General features: G+C 48.7%; 1 protein-coding gene across 1 annotated transcript; it reads left to right on the top strand.

Annotated features, from left to right (window-relative positions):
• The first annotated feature begins 7768 nt into the window (after positions 1 to 7768).
• LOC122125761 (sulfotransferase 2A1-like) lies at positions 7769 to 14476 on the top strand. The gene is made up of 6 exons (XM_042700360.1): positions 7769 to 7953; positions 9391 to 9602; positions 10899 to 11025; positions 12619 to 12713; positions 13136 to 13313; positions 14254 to 14476. The coding sequence occupies exons 1-6, from the start codon at positions 7803 to 7805 to the stop codon at positions 14364 to 14366; spliced, it is 876 nt and encodes a 291-aa protein (XP_042556294.1). The 5' UTR covers positions 7769 to 7802; the 3' UTR covers positions 14367 to 14476.
• Positions 14477 to 14749: the final 273 nt, after the last annotated feature.

Raw genomic sequence — 14749 nt, 5'->3', positions numbered from 1 at the left:
GGGCCTGGATGCTGTCCCTGAGCTCATTTGCATGAGGCTAGTTAGGGCTTTACCCTGAAATCTCCACTTCTGGTTTTATGGTGGTTCACTGGAGATAAAAGTATCACACATTTTCCTGGGCAGGCTGGCTTTACACTGTGATCCGTAGATCTCATCCTTCTGAGTAGCTGGGATTGCAGGTGTGAGCCATCATCACCTGACTTAAATAAATGTTTTGACAAGCTGGGATGCTGGGGCTGTGAATGTAGCCTAGTGGTAGAGTGCTTGCCTAGCATGCATGGAGCACCCTGGGTTTGATTCCTCAGTACCACATACACAGAAAAACCCAGAAGTGATGCTGTGGCTCAAGTGGTAGAGCACTAGCCTTGAGCACAGAAAGGCTCAAGGGCAGTACCCAGGTCCTGAGTTCAAGCCCCAGGACTGGCAAAAAAATAATGAATCCAGGATGTCCTGGATGGAAGAGATAATGGGCACTGTGATGATTGGATCCAAGATGCAACATGAAAATTCAGACCTTCAGATCCGAGTCCCAGCCCTGGTCCCATCACCTCTATAAGACAGGGACACAAGTCTTCAACTCCACAGACATAGCAATAGGTCTGGACTTAGTCATATGGGAACAGTGACAGAGGAAGTCCTGCCATCTTTCCCCGGAAGTTTTCCTCAAACGCTTGGGTCTGGGCTGGGGTGAAGTGTTTTCTCCAGTCCCCCATGATGCCTGGAGACTGGAGAAACACTGACACCAGTCAGGGCCAGAGCAGAAAGGCTCCATCCCAATGGCCCCTCTGCCCTCTGCCAATCCTGGGGGTGAAGCCACAGATCTCCCCCGGGAGATGGACTTCACAGTGACCGTGCTCCATGTCCAGTGCTCCCCTGGGAACTTCTGCCTCTGCCACCCTGGGTGCCCTTCCTGCCCCAGATGTGTGTGTGTGTGTGTGGGGTGGTGGTCAGGAAGCTCGGACTGGGGTCTCAGGATTCCAGTCCCCTCATGGTGACTCCATGAGGCGCAGAGCGCTGGGTCCTATGAGTAACACCCATGTCATGATGTTAGAACCACTGCTGAGGACTCCAATCAGTGCTCATCACCGCAAGTCCCATACACAGAGCTGCTGTCCCCATCACGACAAACACTCACAGCATTCCATGGGGGACGCAGAATGGGGCAAGGCGTGGACCATGGCCTCTGGGGGACCTGAGGACCCGCACAGAGGGGAAAACTGAGATTCTCAGCAGCCTGGGCACCGGGTCCTGTGGCATCAGCTCTACTTGTCTCTGCCAGAGAATTCTGGTTGCTCATGCCCAGGTCCTTTGTCTCCTTTCTGTTCTTTTGGCCACCACACAGACAATCTATTCCCTTTGCCACCCTCTGATGGAGAAAAAGACTCCTGAGGGCAGATTCTTCCTCTTGTTAAGGAAGTAGCTATACCAATTCTGTAGAGCAATCCATTATTTTAATGTTTATGCCAGTCCTAGGGCTTGAACTCAGTGTCTGGGCACTGTTCCTCAGCTTCTTTTGCTCAAGGTTGGTGCTCTACCACTTGAGCCACAGCTCCACTAACAGCCTACATTTTTGTTGGTTGTGGGGCTTGAACTCAGGGCCTAGGTGCTATCCCTCAGCCTCTTTGTGCTCATGGCTAGTGCTCTACCATTTTTTGAGTGGTTAATAGGCGATAAGAGTCTCATGAAGACTTTTTGCTTAGGCTGGCTTTGAACGTTCATCCTCAGATCTCAGCCTCCTGAGTAGGTAGGATTACAGCTGTGCCCAGCTCCATTTCATCTTTTAATGTGGTATATAGTGTGTCTATTTTTCTCTCCTTATTTTTCTGGGAGTCTTTGGTTTTCTTTCTTTCTTTCTTTCTTTTTTTTGTTGTTCGTGGAGCTTGAATTCTGGGCTTGGGCACTGTTCCTGTGGTCTTCAGTTCAAGGCTTGAGCCACAGCACCACTTCCGGTTTTCTAGTGGTTTATTGGAGATAAGAGTCTCACGAACTTTCATTCTTGGGCTGGCTTTGAACCCTGATCCTCAGATCTCAGCCTCCTGAGTAGCTAGGATTACAGCCTTAAGCTCGGGTGCCGGCTTAGTCTTTGGTTTTCTTTGTGATTTCTTCTTGGAGTTCTTGAAGTTGTTTTCACAGGTCCTCTTTTATTTATTTACTTACTTGTTTGTTTGTTTGTTTGTTTATTGTTGGTCGTAGGGCTTGAACTCTGGGCCTGGGCACTGTCCCTGTACTCTTCAGCTCAAGGCAAGCCCTATACTACTTGAGCCACAGTACCACTTCTGGTTTTTTAGTGGTTTTTTTTTTTTTAATTTATTCTTTTTTTTTTGGGGGGGGGGGGTCTGGTCGTGGGGCCTGAACTCGGCCTGGGCGCTGTCCCTCAGCTCTTCAGCTCAAGGCTAGCGCTCTACCACTTGAGCCATAGTGCCACTTCTGGCTTTTTCCTTTTTGCTTATTTGGTGCTGAGGAATGGAACCCAGGGCCTCAGGCATGCAAGGCAAGCGCTTTACCACTGAGCCACCTTCCCACCTTAGTGGTTTTTTAAATTGAAGATAAGAGTCTCACAGACTTTCCTGCTCGGGTTGGGTTTGAATGGCAATCCTCAGATCTCAACCTCTTGAGTAGCTAGGATTACAGGCATGAGCCACCTGCTCCCAGCTTCCCCATTTATTGACCAAATCGGTCATTGTTTCTTTCAGGGTTCTTTTGCTATTCCTCTCTTCTACATTCTCACTGGAGTCTTTTCCTGTATATGAAGGGTTAAAGTTTTGAGGCAGTAACCACTTGTTGCTTGTTTAAACTAAACCTAAGATCAGCAAATTCTGTCTAGTAGAGCAACATGTGGTGGTAATCCAAACACCTGGTTGGTTGTGTGCTTTTATAAACCCTGCAAATCTTTAGCTCGGGGCTCTCCTCCTAGGCTCCACTGTGTCGGAGTGTAGGACGAGGCCCGAGCTGCAGCCCATTTAAATAAAACCTTAAACAGCTGTAGAGTCTGACTCTGGGTGGTCTTCTTGGTGGGGGTCCTGCGACCTGGGCACAACAGATTGTCCTTGGCTATTGGATTCGGTGTGCTGTCTTGATTGCTCACAAACCTTGTAATCTATCATTGTGACCTAGACATTTGGGTTCAGAGATGGTCGGGGCCGTGGACTCAGCTTGGCTTGTTTGTGCCTGCTGAGTGGCAGTGCTCTTGGCTTGAACTAGTTCACACTGGCCAGGCTAGCCTGCACAGGGCCTCAAGGCCAGCAAACCAAAGTCCAGCCCCGCGCTAACGTGAGGGAGCTGGATCAGGTCTGCGGCGGGGGCTGGAAAGGTTAGATGTGGGTCTCTGACTGGGCCAGCACTGGGCTTCTTCGGCCACCTGCCTGGCTGCTGGGACACTGGCCTGGGCTGGGCCGCTCCCACCCTGGGGTCCCTCCTGCTTCTACCCCTGCAGCTGTGGGCGCTGTCTGACAGCCCTGCCATGCGGGTCGCAGGAGTCACCGTGGGTTCTCCGGCTTGCGGTCCCTGGCTCCCCGCTGCTCCCCGTCTCCATCTGCGCAGTCCAGGCTGTTGTGGGGTTTTCTCTGCAGTCCGAGGTGGGACCTGGAGTCCAAGGCCACAGCGGGATTGCCCAAGCGGCATGGGGTTGGAGGGAGATTTTTCCCGATTTTCCTTCCTTATGGGTAGAAGTCAGAAGTTGATTTCATTTGACAGTTCTTGTGACTGGCTGCGTGTTTAGTGATATGTTTGTGGTTGTCGATCTTTTGGGGAGAAGTGTGTGCTGGGAACTCAGATCTCTGTTGGGTTCGAAGGAGCTGCAGCCATTCCCTATTGCGAGGCCTTCATCTTCCTTCCTTCTTCTTCTTTTGATTTTTCTTTTTAGTGGCATAACCTTTGCCCCTTCGGAGGCAGGCCACCCAAGGGCAGCACCCATGACTCTGAAGGGGACAAAGAGCTCCGCAGGCCCTCACAGAACTCAGGCTGAATGCCTTCCATGCCAAGTTGGCCCAAATCCATCACTTGCACAACTGAGTACAAGTCCGAGTGCAAGGCCTGAGCTGTGACACACGCACACGAGGCACCTCCCATCCCTGCCCATGGCTCCCAGCAGGTCAGTCTGCAGAGGCCTTGGTGTGCTTTATTCTACTTGAAAACACTGCAAGACACAGTGAAATACCATTTGGTGTCTAATTTTTGGCAAAAAAAACACCCCAAACCACTTTGTAGGTCTTAATCAAACTGATTATTTACTTGTTTTATTCCACTTCTGGGCTTAAAGACAGGGCCTGGGCGCTGTCCCTCAGCTCTTCAGCTCAGGGCTAGTGCTCTACCACTTGAGCCACAGCACCACGTGTGGCTTTTTCTGCTTATGTGTTGCTGAGGAATCGAACCGAGGACCTTATGCATGCAAGACAAGTACTCTACCACTGAGCCAGTTCCCAGACCCCTGTCCCTGAATTGTTATGCTCAAGTCAGGCACTCTACAACTTGAGTCACACCTCCACTTCCAGCATTATGATGATGACCAGTGAAGATGAGAGCCTCATGGACTTTGCTGCCTGGGTTGGCTTCCTGCTGTGACCCTCAGATCTCAACTACCCAAGTAGCTGAGATTCCAAGTTTGAGCCAAGTTATAGTCCTGAGTGGTAAGAGATGTTGGATGAGGGGAGAAACAGCTCATCAAGCACTCTACTGGTCGTGAAGCTAAACCCAGAGGGCCTGAGACACCAGATAATGAGGTACATAGAGCACAGATGTGGGGTCCCCCACCCTTCATACCCAACTCAGGCCATGGACCCCTGACAGAACCATGGACGAGTGACAAAATTACAAGCGTGAGGAATGACCCAGAGCTTCTGCATGACTAGAACCACAGCGATCCCAACTTCAAGTGAGAAATCCTGAAACCCACAGCAAATAATTTTTTTAAGAAAGGAAAAATATATATAGAAAAGATAGAGTTGGGCTGTCTGGGAGGCTAGTGAGAAGCTGTCAGTCAGCACCTGGAGCAGAGCACACAGCAGGGCACTCAGAGCTGAGGCTCACAGCTGGAAGCCAACCCAGGCAGGGAAGTCCATGAAGCTCTCATCTCCAGTTAATCTAAACCCCAGAAGAGGAGGTGTGGCTCACGTGGTAGAGTGTCAAACTAGAGCATGAAAGTTCAGGGTCATTGCCCAGGCCCTGACTGCAAGTCTAGAAGTGGGACAAAACAATCAGTTTGATTTTAACCAGCAAAGTGACTTTTGTTTCTTTTGCCAGAATCAGTCATCGAATGTTATTTCACTATGTCTTATGCTTTCCAGTAGAATAAACCACACAAAGGCCTCTGCAGACTGCCCTGCTGGGAGCCGTGGGTAGTGGTGAGAGGCGCCTCATGTGTGTGTGTGTGTGTGTGTGTGTGTGTGTGTGTGTGTCACAGCTCAGACCTTGCATTTGGACTTGTGCTCCGTTGTGCAAATGATGGATTTGAGCCAACTTGGCATGGAAGGCACTCAGCTTGGGTTCTGTGGGGGCCCGCAGAGTTTGTTGTTCTGGTCAGAGGTGTTAGTGCAGCCTTAGGTGACCTGCTTCACATGGGGCAAAGGTAGCTCCACAAAAAAATAAATAAGAGAAGAATCCAGGCATCTGTGGCTCATGTCTGTAATCCTAGCTACTCAGGAGGCTGAGATCTGAGGATCATGGTTCAAAGCCTACTTTCCAAATTAGGAAACACTGTGAGACTCTTACATGCATTTAACCACCACAAAATCAGAAGTGACTCCGTGACTCAAGTGTTAGAACACTAGCCTTGAGCTGAAGAACTCAGGGACGGTGTCCTGGCCAAGTTCAAGCCCCATGACCAAGACCAAGACCAAGACCACCACCCCCACTCCCACACCACCTCTACTCCTACCACCAAAGATTGTTTGGAAAGCTACATCCTGGCTGCACAGTGCCAGGAGAGGAGAGGAGAGGAGCGTGAGAAGACACAGTGACCCCATCCTGACTGAGAGCTTACCATGGTGCAGAGCCCAGACCCTGGGTGGATGCGTGATCACTGCTCCCATGATGCCCTGTGAGTCATTCACGTACTGCGGGTTCCATACTTCACCGGGTCTGGCACAAGAATGCCAAGGAGGAATGTACGTTGTGAATTCATCAAACCATACACTATTTCTGTTTTTAGTGTGTGCTGGTCCTGAGGCTTGAACTCAGGGCCTGGGCACTGCCCTTAGTGTTTTGCTCTAGGCTCACGGTCTACCACCTGAGTCACAGCTCCACTTCTGGTGTTCTGCTTGGCTAGATGCACTAAAAGACTACCAAAGGTGTATTTTAAGCCAGGCACCAGTGGCTCACACCTGTAATCCCAGCTACTCATGAGGCTGAGATCTGAGGATCAAGGTTGGATGCCAGCCCAGGCAGGAAAGACCAGGAGACTCTTATCTTCAGTGAACTACCAAGAAGACCAGAATTGGAGCTGTGGCTAAAGTGGTAGAGCACCAGTCTTAAGCACAAAAACACAGGGACAGTGCCCAGGCCCTGAGTTCAAGCCCCAGGAGTGGCCAAAAAACAAATGGCTTTGTCCTCCAGAGAGAACATCCCACTTCCTGGGTACAGCCTACACCAAGCACAACTCAAACATTTCCCAGTGCAATGCGACCTAGATTTGTTTGCTCCTGAACATCACAGACATGGGTTCCTTTGGTGTGAACACACACGCACACACATGCACAGATATGCACATTCCCATATTCACACACAGACACACACTCATACCATTCCCAAGGTGTTACAGAAGTATTTGTTGTTTCTCAAATCTGCAAGGTCAGGCTAAAAAAAGAAGTCTGAGAAACTGTCCCTGCGTCCAGGGGCCTGAATAGCCGTGGAGACCCATGACCTGGGGGATCATGGCTGCCATCCTGGAGTGGAGAGAGATCCTAGAGGAAACAGAGGAAATTGGAAGGACAAGGCATTGAAGAATCTTGGCAAAGATCTTTGAGTGATATTAGTAGATTGAACTTAGGGCATATATCCAGAAGTCCAGCCTTCCCTCTCTGCATTTTTTCTGCTATCTACACCTCTTCTCAAAATAAAGGATTAGGGCTTTTTTTTGTCAGTTGTGGGGCTTGAACTCTTAGCCTGGGTGCTATCCCTCAGCTCTTCAGCTCAAGACGAGCACTCTACCACTGGAGCCACAGGGCCCCTTCCAGTTTTTTGGTGTTTTACTGGAGAAAAGAGTTTCAAGGACTTTCCTGCTTGGGCTGGCTTTAAACTGCGATCCTCCAATCTCAGCCTCCTGAGCAGCAATGATTACAGGTGTGAGCCACTGGTGCCCAGCAGATTGATGCATTTAAAAGTTGTTTTTTTTTTAATCCTTGACTCAAGTCTTATTTCTTCTTGTATTTCTGGCTTTCTGCCATGAAGTGAAAATCTAATGAGCACAGATTGCCCTTTAAATGATTTCACAGTTACCCAATAAAAATCCCCAGGGATGGGGCTGGGAAAGTGGCTCAGTGGTAGAGTGCTTGCCTTGCATGCCTGAGGCCCTGAGTTCGATTCCTCAGCACCACATAAGCAAAAAGAAAAAAGCCGGAAGTGGCGCTGTGGCTGACGTGGTAGAGCACTAGCCTTGAGCTGAAGAGCTGAGGGACAGCGCCCAAGCTCAGAGTTCAGGCCCCACGACCGGACCTCTCTCCCCAAAAAATCCCCAGGGACAATCATACTATTTTTTTTCTTTATCATCAAATTAGTTTGAAAAAAAGTTAATGATTGGTCACCACCGGGATGACAACTGTCTCTGTACCAACTCCTCAGTGCCAGTGGCCTGGGACCAAGAGCCAGGCATGCAGAGCTCCACCATGGCTCAGGACTACATGTGGTATCAGGGCATTCCTTTCCCTGCTGGGGGTTTCAACCCTGAAATCATAAAAGCAGCCCACGAGAAGCTGGTGCTGAAGGACGAGGACATCATCACGGTGACCTACCCCAAATCAAGTGAGCAGATGGGGCTGCGGCTGGGTGGGAAAGCCAGGCCTGTGCCCCACTCCCTCCAGCCTCCCTTGTGGGGACAGTGTAGTAGCTCATTATTGAAGACCTGTGACTCATGTGGTATTGTGCCAGTGTTGAGCACAAAATCTCAGGCACAGTGCCCAGGCCCTGTTCAAACTCCAAGCCTGGCACCCATCTTTTAAAAGCTGTTTTTGAGGTGCTCTGTGGTATATAAAATGAAAAGGATGACTTTGAGGTTACCTGGAGAAGAGGCATGATCTCAAATAGAGGAATCATGATGGGCCATAGTTGGGAACTGGAAAACTTGGGGTAAACACAAGGCACTGGCAGGCCAGGGAGCCTGTGTGAAGAGGGGCACGGGGAATGGGGAGGGAGCACTGAGGGCACACTGCAAGGGAAATGTGCTGAAAACCACAGCCAGAGGGGCACTGCAGGGATTTAAAGGAACAGCTAACCCCAAATATCCATAGAGAAATGGCTGCACAATCCTAAACAGGTTGAGAAATAAAAATAGACTACTATACACTGTTGAAAATGCAGACAGCGGGCTGGGAAGGTGGCTCAGTGGTAGAGCGCTTGCCTTGCATGCCTGAGGCCCTGGGTTCAATTCCTCAGCACCACATAAGCGAAAAGATAAAAGCCGGAAGTGGCGCTGTGGCTCCAGTGGTAGAGCACTAGCCTTGAGCTGAAGAGCTGAGGGACAGCGCCCAGGCCCAGAGTTCAGGCCCCACGATCGGACCCCCACCCCCCCCCCCCAAAAAAAAAAAAGAAAAAAGAAAATGCAGACAGCTCAGATGCATGCTCTACTATTTTCAGGACATTTTGCCACTTGAACCATATGAGTCAAGGCCATAGTGTAAAACAAAAACTGTGTGCAATTGTCGTCACCTATAAGGCCCAGAAGGTCCTGGAGGAGATATGAGGATGGTGGGGGTCAGGGCAGGTGGCAAGCAAATCTGTATTAAATTGTTGTGGGCAGAAAAGATTTATAAGATGTCAGAATACTGGTGATGAGTGAGCTCTGATTAAAATAAACTAGGGCTGGGAATGTGGTTTAGTGGTAGAGTGCTTGCCTAGCCTGCATGAGCCCGGGGTTTGATTCCTCAGTACCACATACACAGAAAAAGCCACAAGTGGCATTGTGGCTCAAGTGGTAGAGTGTTAGCCTCAAGACAAAGCAGCTCAGGGACAGTGCCCAGGCCCTGAGTTCAAGTCCTAGGACTAGCCAAAAAAAAAAAAAAAAAACCACAAAAACTAAACACTATTTATCTGCACCAGATTGCATCCTTGAGATTATATCAGTAAGGCTTATGGTATGTATACTTTACCATTATATATATATACATATATATATATATATATGTATAAAATGTTCTATATTCAGATAGAAATGAGTGACCTCTGCTTTTCTTTCTGCTCCAGGAACCCACTGGTTGATTGAGGATTTCTCTCTGATTCACACCAAGGGGGATCCCAAGTGGATCCGATCTGTGACTCTAGTTGATCGATCCCCGTGGTTAGAGAGTAAAAGAGGATTCAAATTCACAGTGGAGAGGAAGGAGGGTCCCCCCCTCATCACCTTCCACCTCCCCATCCAACTCTTCCCCAAGTCTTTCTTCACTTCCAAGGCCAAGGTCAGTGCTCAGTGCTCAATAACTGTTCCATTAATGCCTTTTCATCTTAAAAATGCACATAGCCAGCAGGTCTGGCATTCTCCCTCTGTAGATCATGGAGGACCCCAGACTCTCCTTCATGAGTTGAGGGTCCTCAGACCAAACCAGAGTCCAGGATGAGGACCATGGCTGCATAATCTCTGACAGATGAAGTAATGCACTAAGAGACTAACCAAACTGTATTTCCAGCTAGGCACTGGTGGTTCAAGCCCAGAATCCCAGCTACTCAGGAGGCTGACATGTGAGGATCAAGGTTGGAAGCCAGGCCCGGGAAGAAAGGCCAGGAAACTCTGATCACCATTCAACCACCAATAAAGCCATACATGGCTCAAGTGATAGAGCACCAGCCTTGAGCACTAAAACACAGGACAACACCCAGGACCTGAGTTCAAGCCCTAGGACTGGCAAAAAAAAAAAGAAAGAAAAGAAAAGAAAGTGATATTGTGATGTATGGTGTCATGTGACCTGGGGTCTGGGGCCTGACTCTGCACTCTGTGCAGTGAATAAACACCTGGTACTCATGGCCAGATCACACCAGGAGCCTTTGTCCCCCAGACAGAGGTCCTAGCTCCCCAGCCCAGCCCACACCAGGCACAAGACAAACACCTCCCCATGCGTCCTGCCTAGATTTGGGCACAAATCCTGTGAACTCTCTATTGCTGTATTATTTCATCTCCCATCGTCCATGGTTCTCGTTTTTGTGCCTCCCCTGGGCCTTGAACTCAAGGCCTGGGCATCAACTATCTGCAGCTTTAGTGCTCAAGGCTGGTGCTCTACCACTTTGAGTCATGGCTCCATTCCCAGCTTTTTGGTAGTTAATTGGAGATAGGCGTTTCATGGGTTTTTCTTCCTGGGTTGGCTTCAAATCAAACAATGATCCTTAGATCTCAGTCTCCTTAGTAGCTGGGAATATAGACGTGAGCCACCGAAATTGGTCCCTTCAATGATTTTTCCTAACGATTCATAAATCTACAGCTAGGAAATGCTACCCAGCGTCCTCTTTGCTGCGCTTTGTAGACAAATATCCCAGATGTGTTTAAGAAATGTATTTTCCTTCCATTGGTTTATTCTTGGCAAACTGATTGCATCATAGGAACTCTGCAATGTAATTGCCAATGATAATTGTCAATTGCCAATGTAATTGCCATGATACTTTGATGTTTGAAAGAAATATTCTAGAATTTCTCTGAACACCAACAATGCAAGAAACGATGGGAATGTTTCATGTTTGTTAATTCTCTCCTTTCTCGCTTGAAGGTGATCTATGTCATCAGAAATCCCAAGGATGTCCTTATATCTGGTTATTATTTCTGGCGTTTTACAAATCTGGCTAAGAAACCAGAGTCACTGCAACAATACTTTGAATGGTTTTTGCAAGGACATGGTGAGTGGGTTGTGAAGGAGACAGAGGAGGATTTAAACATCTTTTAAGACCTCATGTGACCCTACCCTCCCACCATGTTTTATCTTTAAATCCAATGCTTCCTCATCCTAGAACTCACATTTGTTAAAGGCAGCACCAGACTTCTCCCATGATGGAAACTTCCAAGGTGTTTTGAGCCCCTGGAGCTTCCTTAGCCTTGGGAGGACCGGCCCCCTCCTGTGTGCTGTACTCCCAGGTGCTGACTGACAGCTTCTCACTGGCTTCCCACACAACCCAACTCTACCTTCCCTTTATATTTATGTGACTTTTTTTTTGTGGGTCTGGTCGTGGGGCCTGAACTCTGGGCCTGGGTACTGTCCCTCAGCTCTTCAGTTCAAGGCTAGCATGCTACCACTTGAGCCACAGCACCACTTCTGGCTTTTTTCTTTTTGCTTATGTGGTGCTGAGGAATCAAACCCACGGCCTTGGGCAAGCAAGGCAAGCGCTCTACCACTGAGCCACCTTCCCAGCCTTATTTATGTGATTTTAATTTCCTTTTGCTGTCCATTTCAGTGTTTCTCACTTGAATTTGTGTTTCTAGTCATGCAGAAGTTCTGGGTCATTCCTCATACTTGCAATTTTGTCATTTCTCCACAGTTTTGGCAGGGGTCCATGGCTTGAGTTGGTTATGAAGGGAGGGGGGACCCCACATCTGTGCTTTATGTACCTCGTTATCTGGTGTCTCAGGTCCTGTTGGTTTAGCTTCACAACCAGTAGAGTGCTTGATGAGCTATTTCTCCCCTCAGCCAATGTCTCTTACCACTCAGGAGTATAGCTTGGCTCAAACTTGGAATCTCAGCTACTTGGGAGCTGAGATCTGAGGGTCACAGTTGGAAGCCAACCCAGGCAGGAAAGTCTATGGGGCTCTCATCTTCACACAGTCATCATAATGCAGGAAGTAGAGGTGTGGCTCAAGTGGTACAGAGCCAGTCTTGACCATAAAAGCTCAGTGACAGTGCTCAGGCCCTGTTTCAGCCTTGGATTGTCACAAAAACAGATGGTTTTAACCATCTGTTTGACTAGGGTAAACAAATGGTGATTTGCCAAAATCAGACATTGAATGGTATTTCACTGTGTCTAACGGTGTTTTCAAGTAGAATAAACCAAACAAGGGCTCTTCAGACTGTCCTGCTGGGAGCCGTGGGCAGGGATGGGAGGCGCCTCTTGTGTGTGTGTGTGTGTCACAGCTCAGATCTTGCACACAAACTTCTGCTCAGTTGGACAAATGATGGATTTGGGCCCACTTGGCATGGAAGGCACTCAGCTAGGGTTCTGTGAGGGCCTGCGGAGCTCATTGTCCCTATCAGAGGCGTTGGTGCTGCTTTTGTGTGACCTGTCTCACATGGGCAAAGGCTGCTCCACAGGTGGGGAAAATTGTTTGGAAAGCCATGTCCTGATTCCATAGTGCTCTCTTTGAGGCTATAAAGAGACAGGACTTATTTGTCAGTTATACTCCGGTGAAGGTGACAGGGACCAGAGCGATCAGTGCCAAGATCGCAGGGCAGATCGGGAATGGTGGAGAATTTTCATGCTGCCCTCCTGTCTCCCCTGCAGTGCTGTTCCGGTCATGGTTTGATCATGTTGGAGGCTGGATGTCCATGAGAGAAAAGGAGAACGTGCTTATCCTCAGTTATGAGCAGATGAAAAAGGTAATGATTGATTTTACCTGCACCCCACCCCACCACTGCCTCTTTACCCCTTCTACCACCTCCCCTTCTCACCATGCTCCCCCACTATACACACACACACACACACACGCACACACACACACACACACACAGTCTCCATCCCACCTTCTCTGACAAATTTTCTACATCATTTTGTGTGTCATTCCTTCCTGAATTCTACTCATCTTCCTTTTCTTTCTATGTCTGTTCTGAGATGGAGTCTTGAACTCAGTTCCTGATATATTGATCTTTGGCTGGCACTCTACCCACTGTACCACGCCCTCAATTTCCACTTATCCTTTCTAGTGCCAGTTCTTCCTGCTGTTTCTCCCTTCTCCTGCTTCTTCCTCCTGAGACCTGCTCCATGTTGTCTCCCTCTCAGACCCTTGTTTTTCTCTCCTTAGGACCAAAGGAACATGATAGAGAAGATCTGCTGGTTCCTGGGGAAGGTGCTGGAGCCGGGAGAGCTGGACTTGGTCCTGGAGAGCAGTTCCTTCCAGGCGGTGAAAGAGAACAAGATGTCCAATATCATTGATGTTCCAGAGGAGCTTGTTCCTGCCAGTGTCAAAATCACCAGGAAAGGTATGGATGGGTTCTGGGGAAGGAGGTGCTGGAGTTCAGGAAACAGAAATCTGGTCTCCAACCACAGGCTCCTGGTCAGGGATCAAATGGTAGAGTAACAATCTTTAGCAAAAGAAGCTCAAGGTCAGCATCCAGGCCCTGAGCTCAAGTCACACAACTAACAGACAAACAAACAAACAAAGAAGTAATGAGATATGAAAAGAAAAGAAAATATAAATTTCAGCTGGGTGTCCATGGCTCAGGCCTGTAATACTAGCTGCCCAGGAACCTGAGATCTGAGGATCACAGTTCAAAGCCAGCTCAGGCTGGAAAATGCAAGAGACTTCTTCTCTTTAGTTAATTACCAAAAATAAAACACAACCCCCCCCCTCAAAAACGGAGCTGTGACTCAAGTGGTAGAGCACTAGGCTTGAACAGAAAATAACTCCCAAACAGCATCCAGGCCCAAAGTTCAGGTTCCGTATGGGCACACACTTGCACACACATGCACACACATCCACAGAGACACACTTATTTAACTCTATTATAGAACTCTATGAAATACCCATGCACACTCGCAAACATGCACATGTGCATGCACATATGCACAAACACATTCAACTCTATTGTGTAAGAACTTTATTGCATATATACACACACGCACATATTTAACTTTCTATTATATAAAAACACTATGGTGTGCATACAGACATTAACTGGACCAGAATCTTCTGAGTTGTAGCCTGAGCTTCCTAACTCTCCTACACCTGGGGCAAAATGGCACCCATGGTGGCAGAGGGCAGAATTGAGAGGAGAGCACTGGACATGGAGCGTGGTAGCTGTGGAGTCCATCTCCCAGGGAGATCTGTGGCCTCACCTTCGGGGCAGGCAGAAGGCAGAGGGGACACGAGGGGACAGTGCCTTCCTGCCCTGATCCAATCTGATGTCATTGTTTCTCTAGGCATCACAGGGGACTGGAAGAACCACTTCACTCCAGCCCAGGCCCAAGCCTTCGAGGAAACATTCCGGGAGAAGATGGCGGGACTTCCTCCGGAGCTGTTCCCATGGGACTAAGCCGAGATTTAGCTCTGTGTCTGTGGGGATGAAGACATGTGTCCCCATCTTACAGAGGTGACAGGACTGGGAGTGCATCATAGCATAAATCTGTCAATCAAATCTGGAAATCTGAATTTTCTTTCTTTTTTGTGTTGGTCATGGAGCTTGAACTCAGGTCCTTGGGCACTGTCCCTGAGCTTTTGCTCAAGGCTAGTGCTCTACCACTTGAGCCACAGTGCCCCTTGTGGCTTTTTCTGTGTATGTGGTACTGAGGAATGGAACCCAGGGCTTCATGCATGCTACGCAAGCAGTAAGCCACATTCAAAGTCTGAACTTTCCTGTTGTCTTTTTGTTGCAATCACCAGGATGGGTGGCAGCCACTTGCAGGTGAGGAGCACAAA

This window comes from Dipodomys spectabilis, unplaced genomic scaffold, assembly GCF_019054845.1.
Source record: "Dipodomys spectabilis isolate Male_0828 unplaced genomic scaffold, ASM1905484v1 ptg000266l, whole genome shotgun sequence".
NCBI classification, from domain to species: domain Eukaryota; kingdom Metazoa; phylum Chordata; class Mammalia; order Rodentia; family Heteromyidae; genus Dipodomys; species Dipodomys spectabilis.
Note: the sequence above shows the minus strand (reverse complement) of the source record. Positions and strands in the feature narration are given on the sequence as shown.

Bases quoted from the DNA above. Each gene is read 5' to 3' on its own strand.
- LOC122125761 (XM_042700360.1), top strand. From the start codon at position 7,803: ATGCAGAGCTCCACCATGGCTCAGGACTACATGTGGTATCAGGGCATT. The intron at 7,954-9,390 runs GTGAGCAGATGG...TTTCTGCTCCAG, and splicing joins GGTGACCTACCCCAAATCAA to GAACCCACTGGTTGATTGAG. The intron at 9,603-10,898 runs GTCAGTGCTCAG...TCTCGCTTGAAG, and splicing joins TCTTCACTTCCAAGGCCAAG to GTGATCTATGTCATCAGAAA.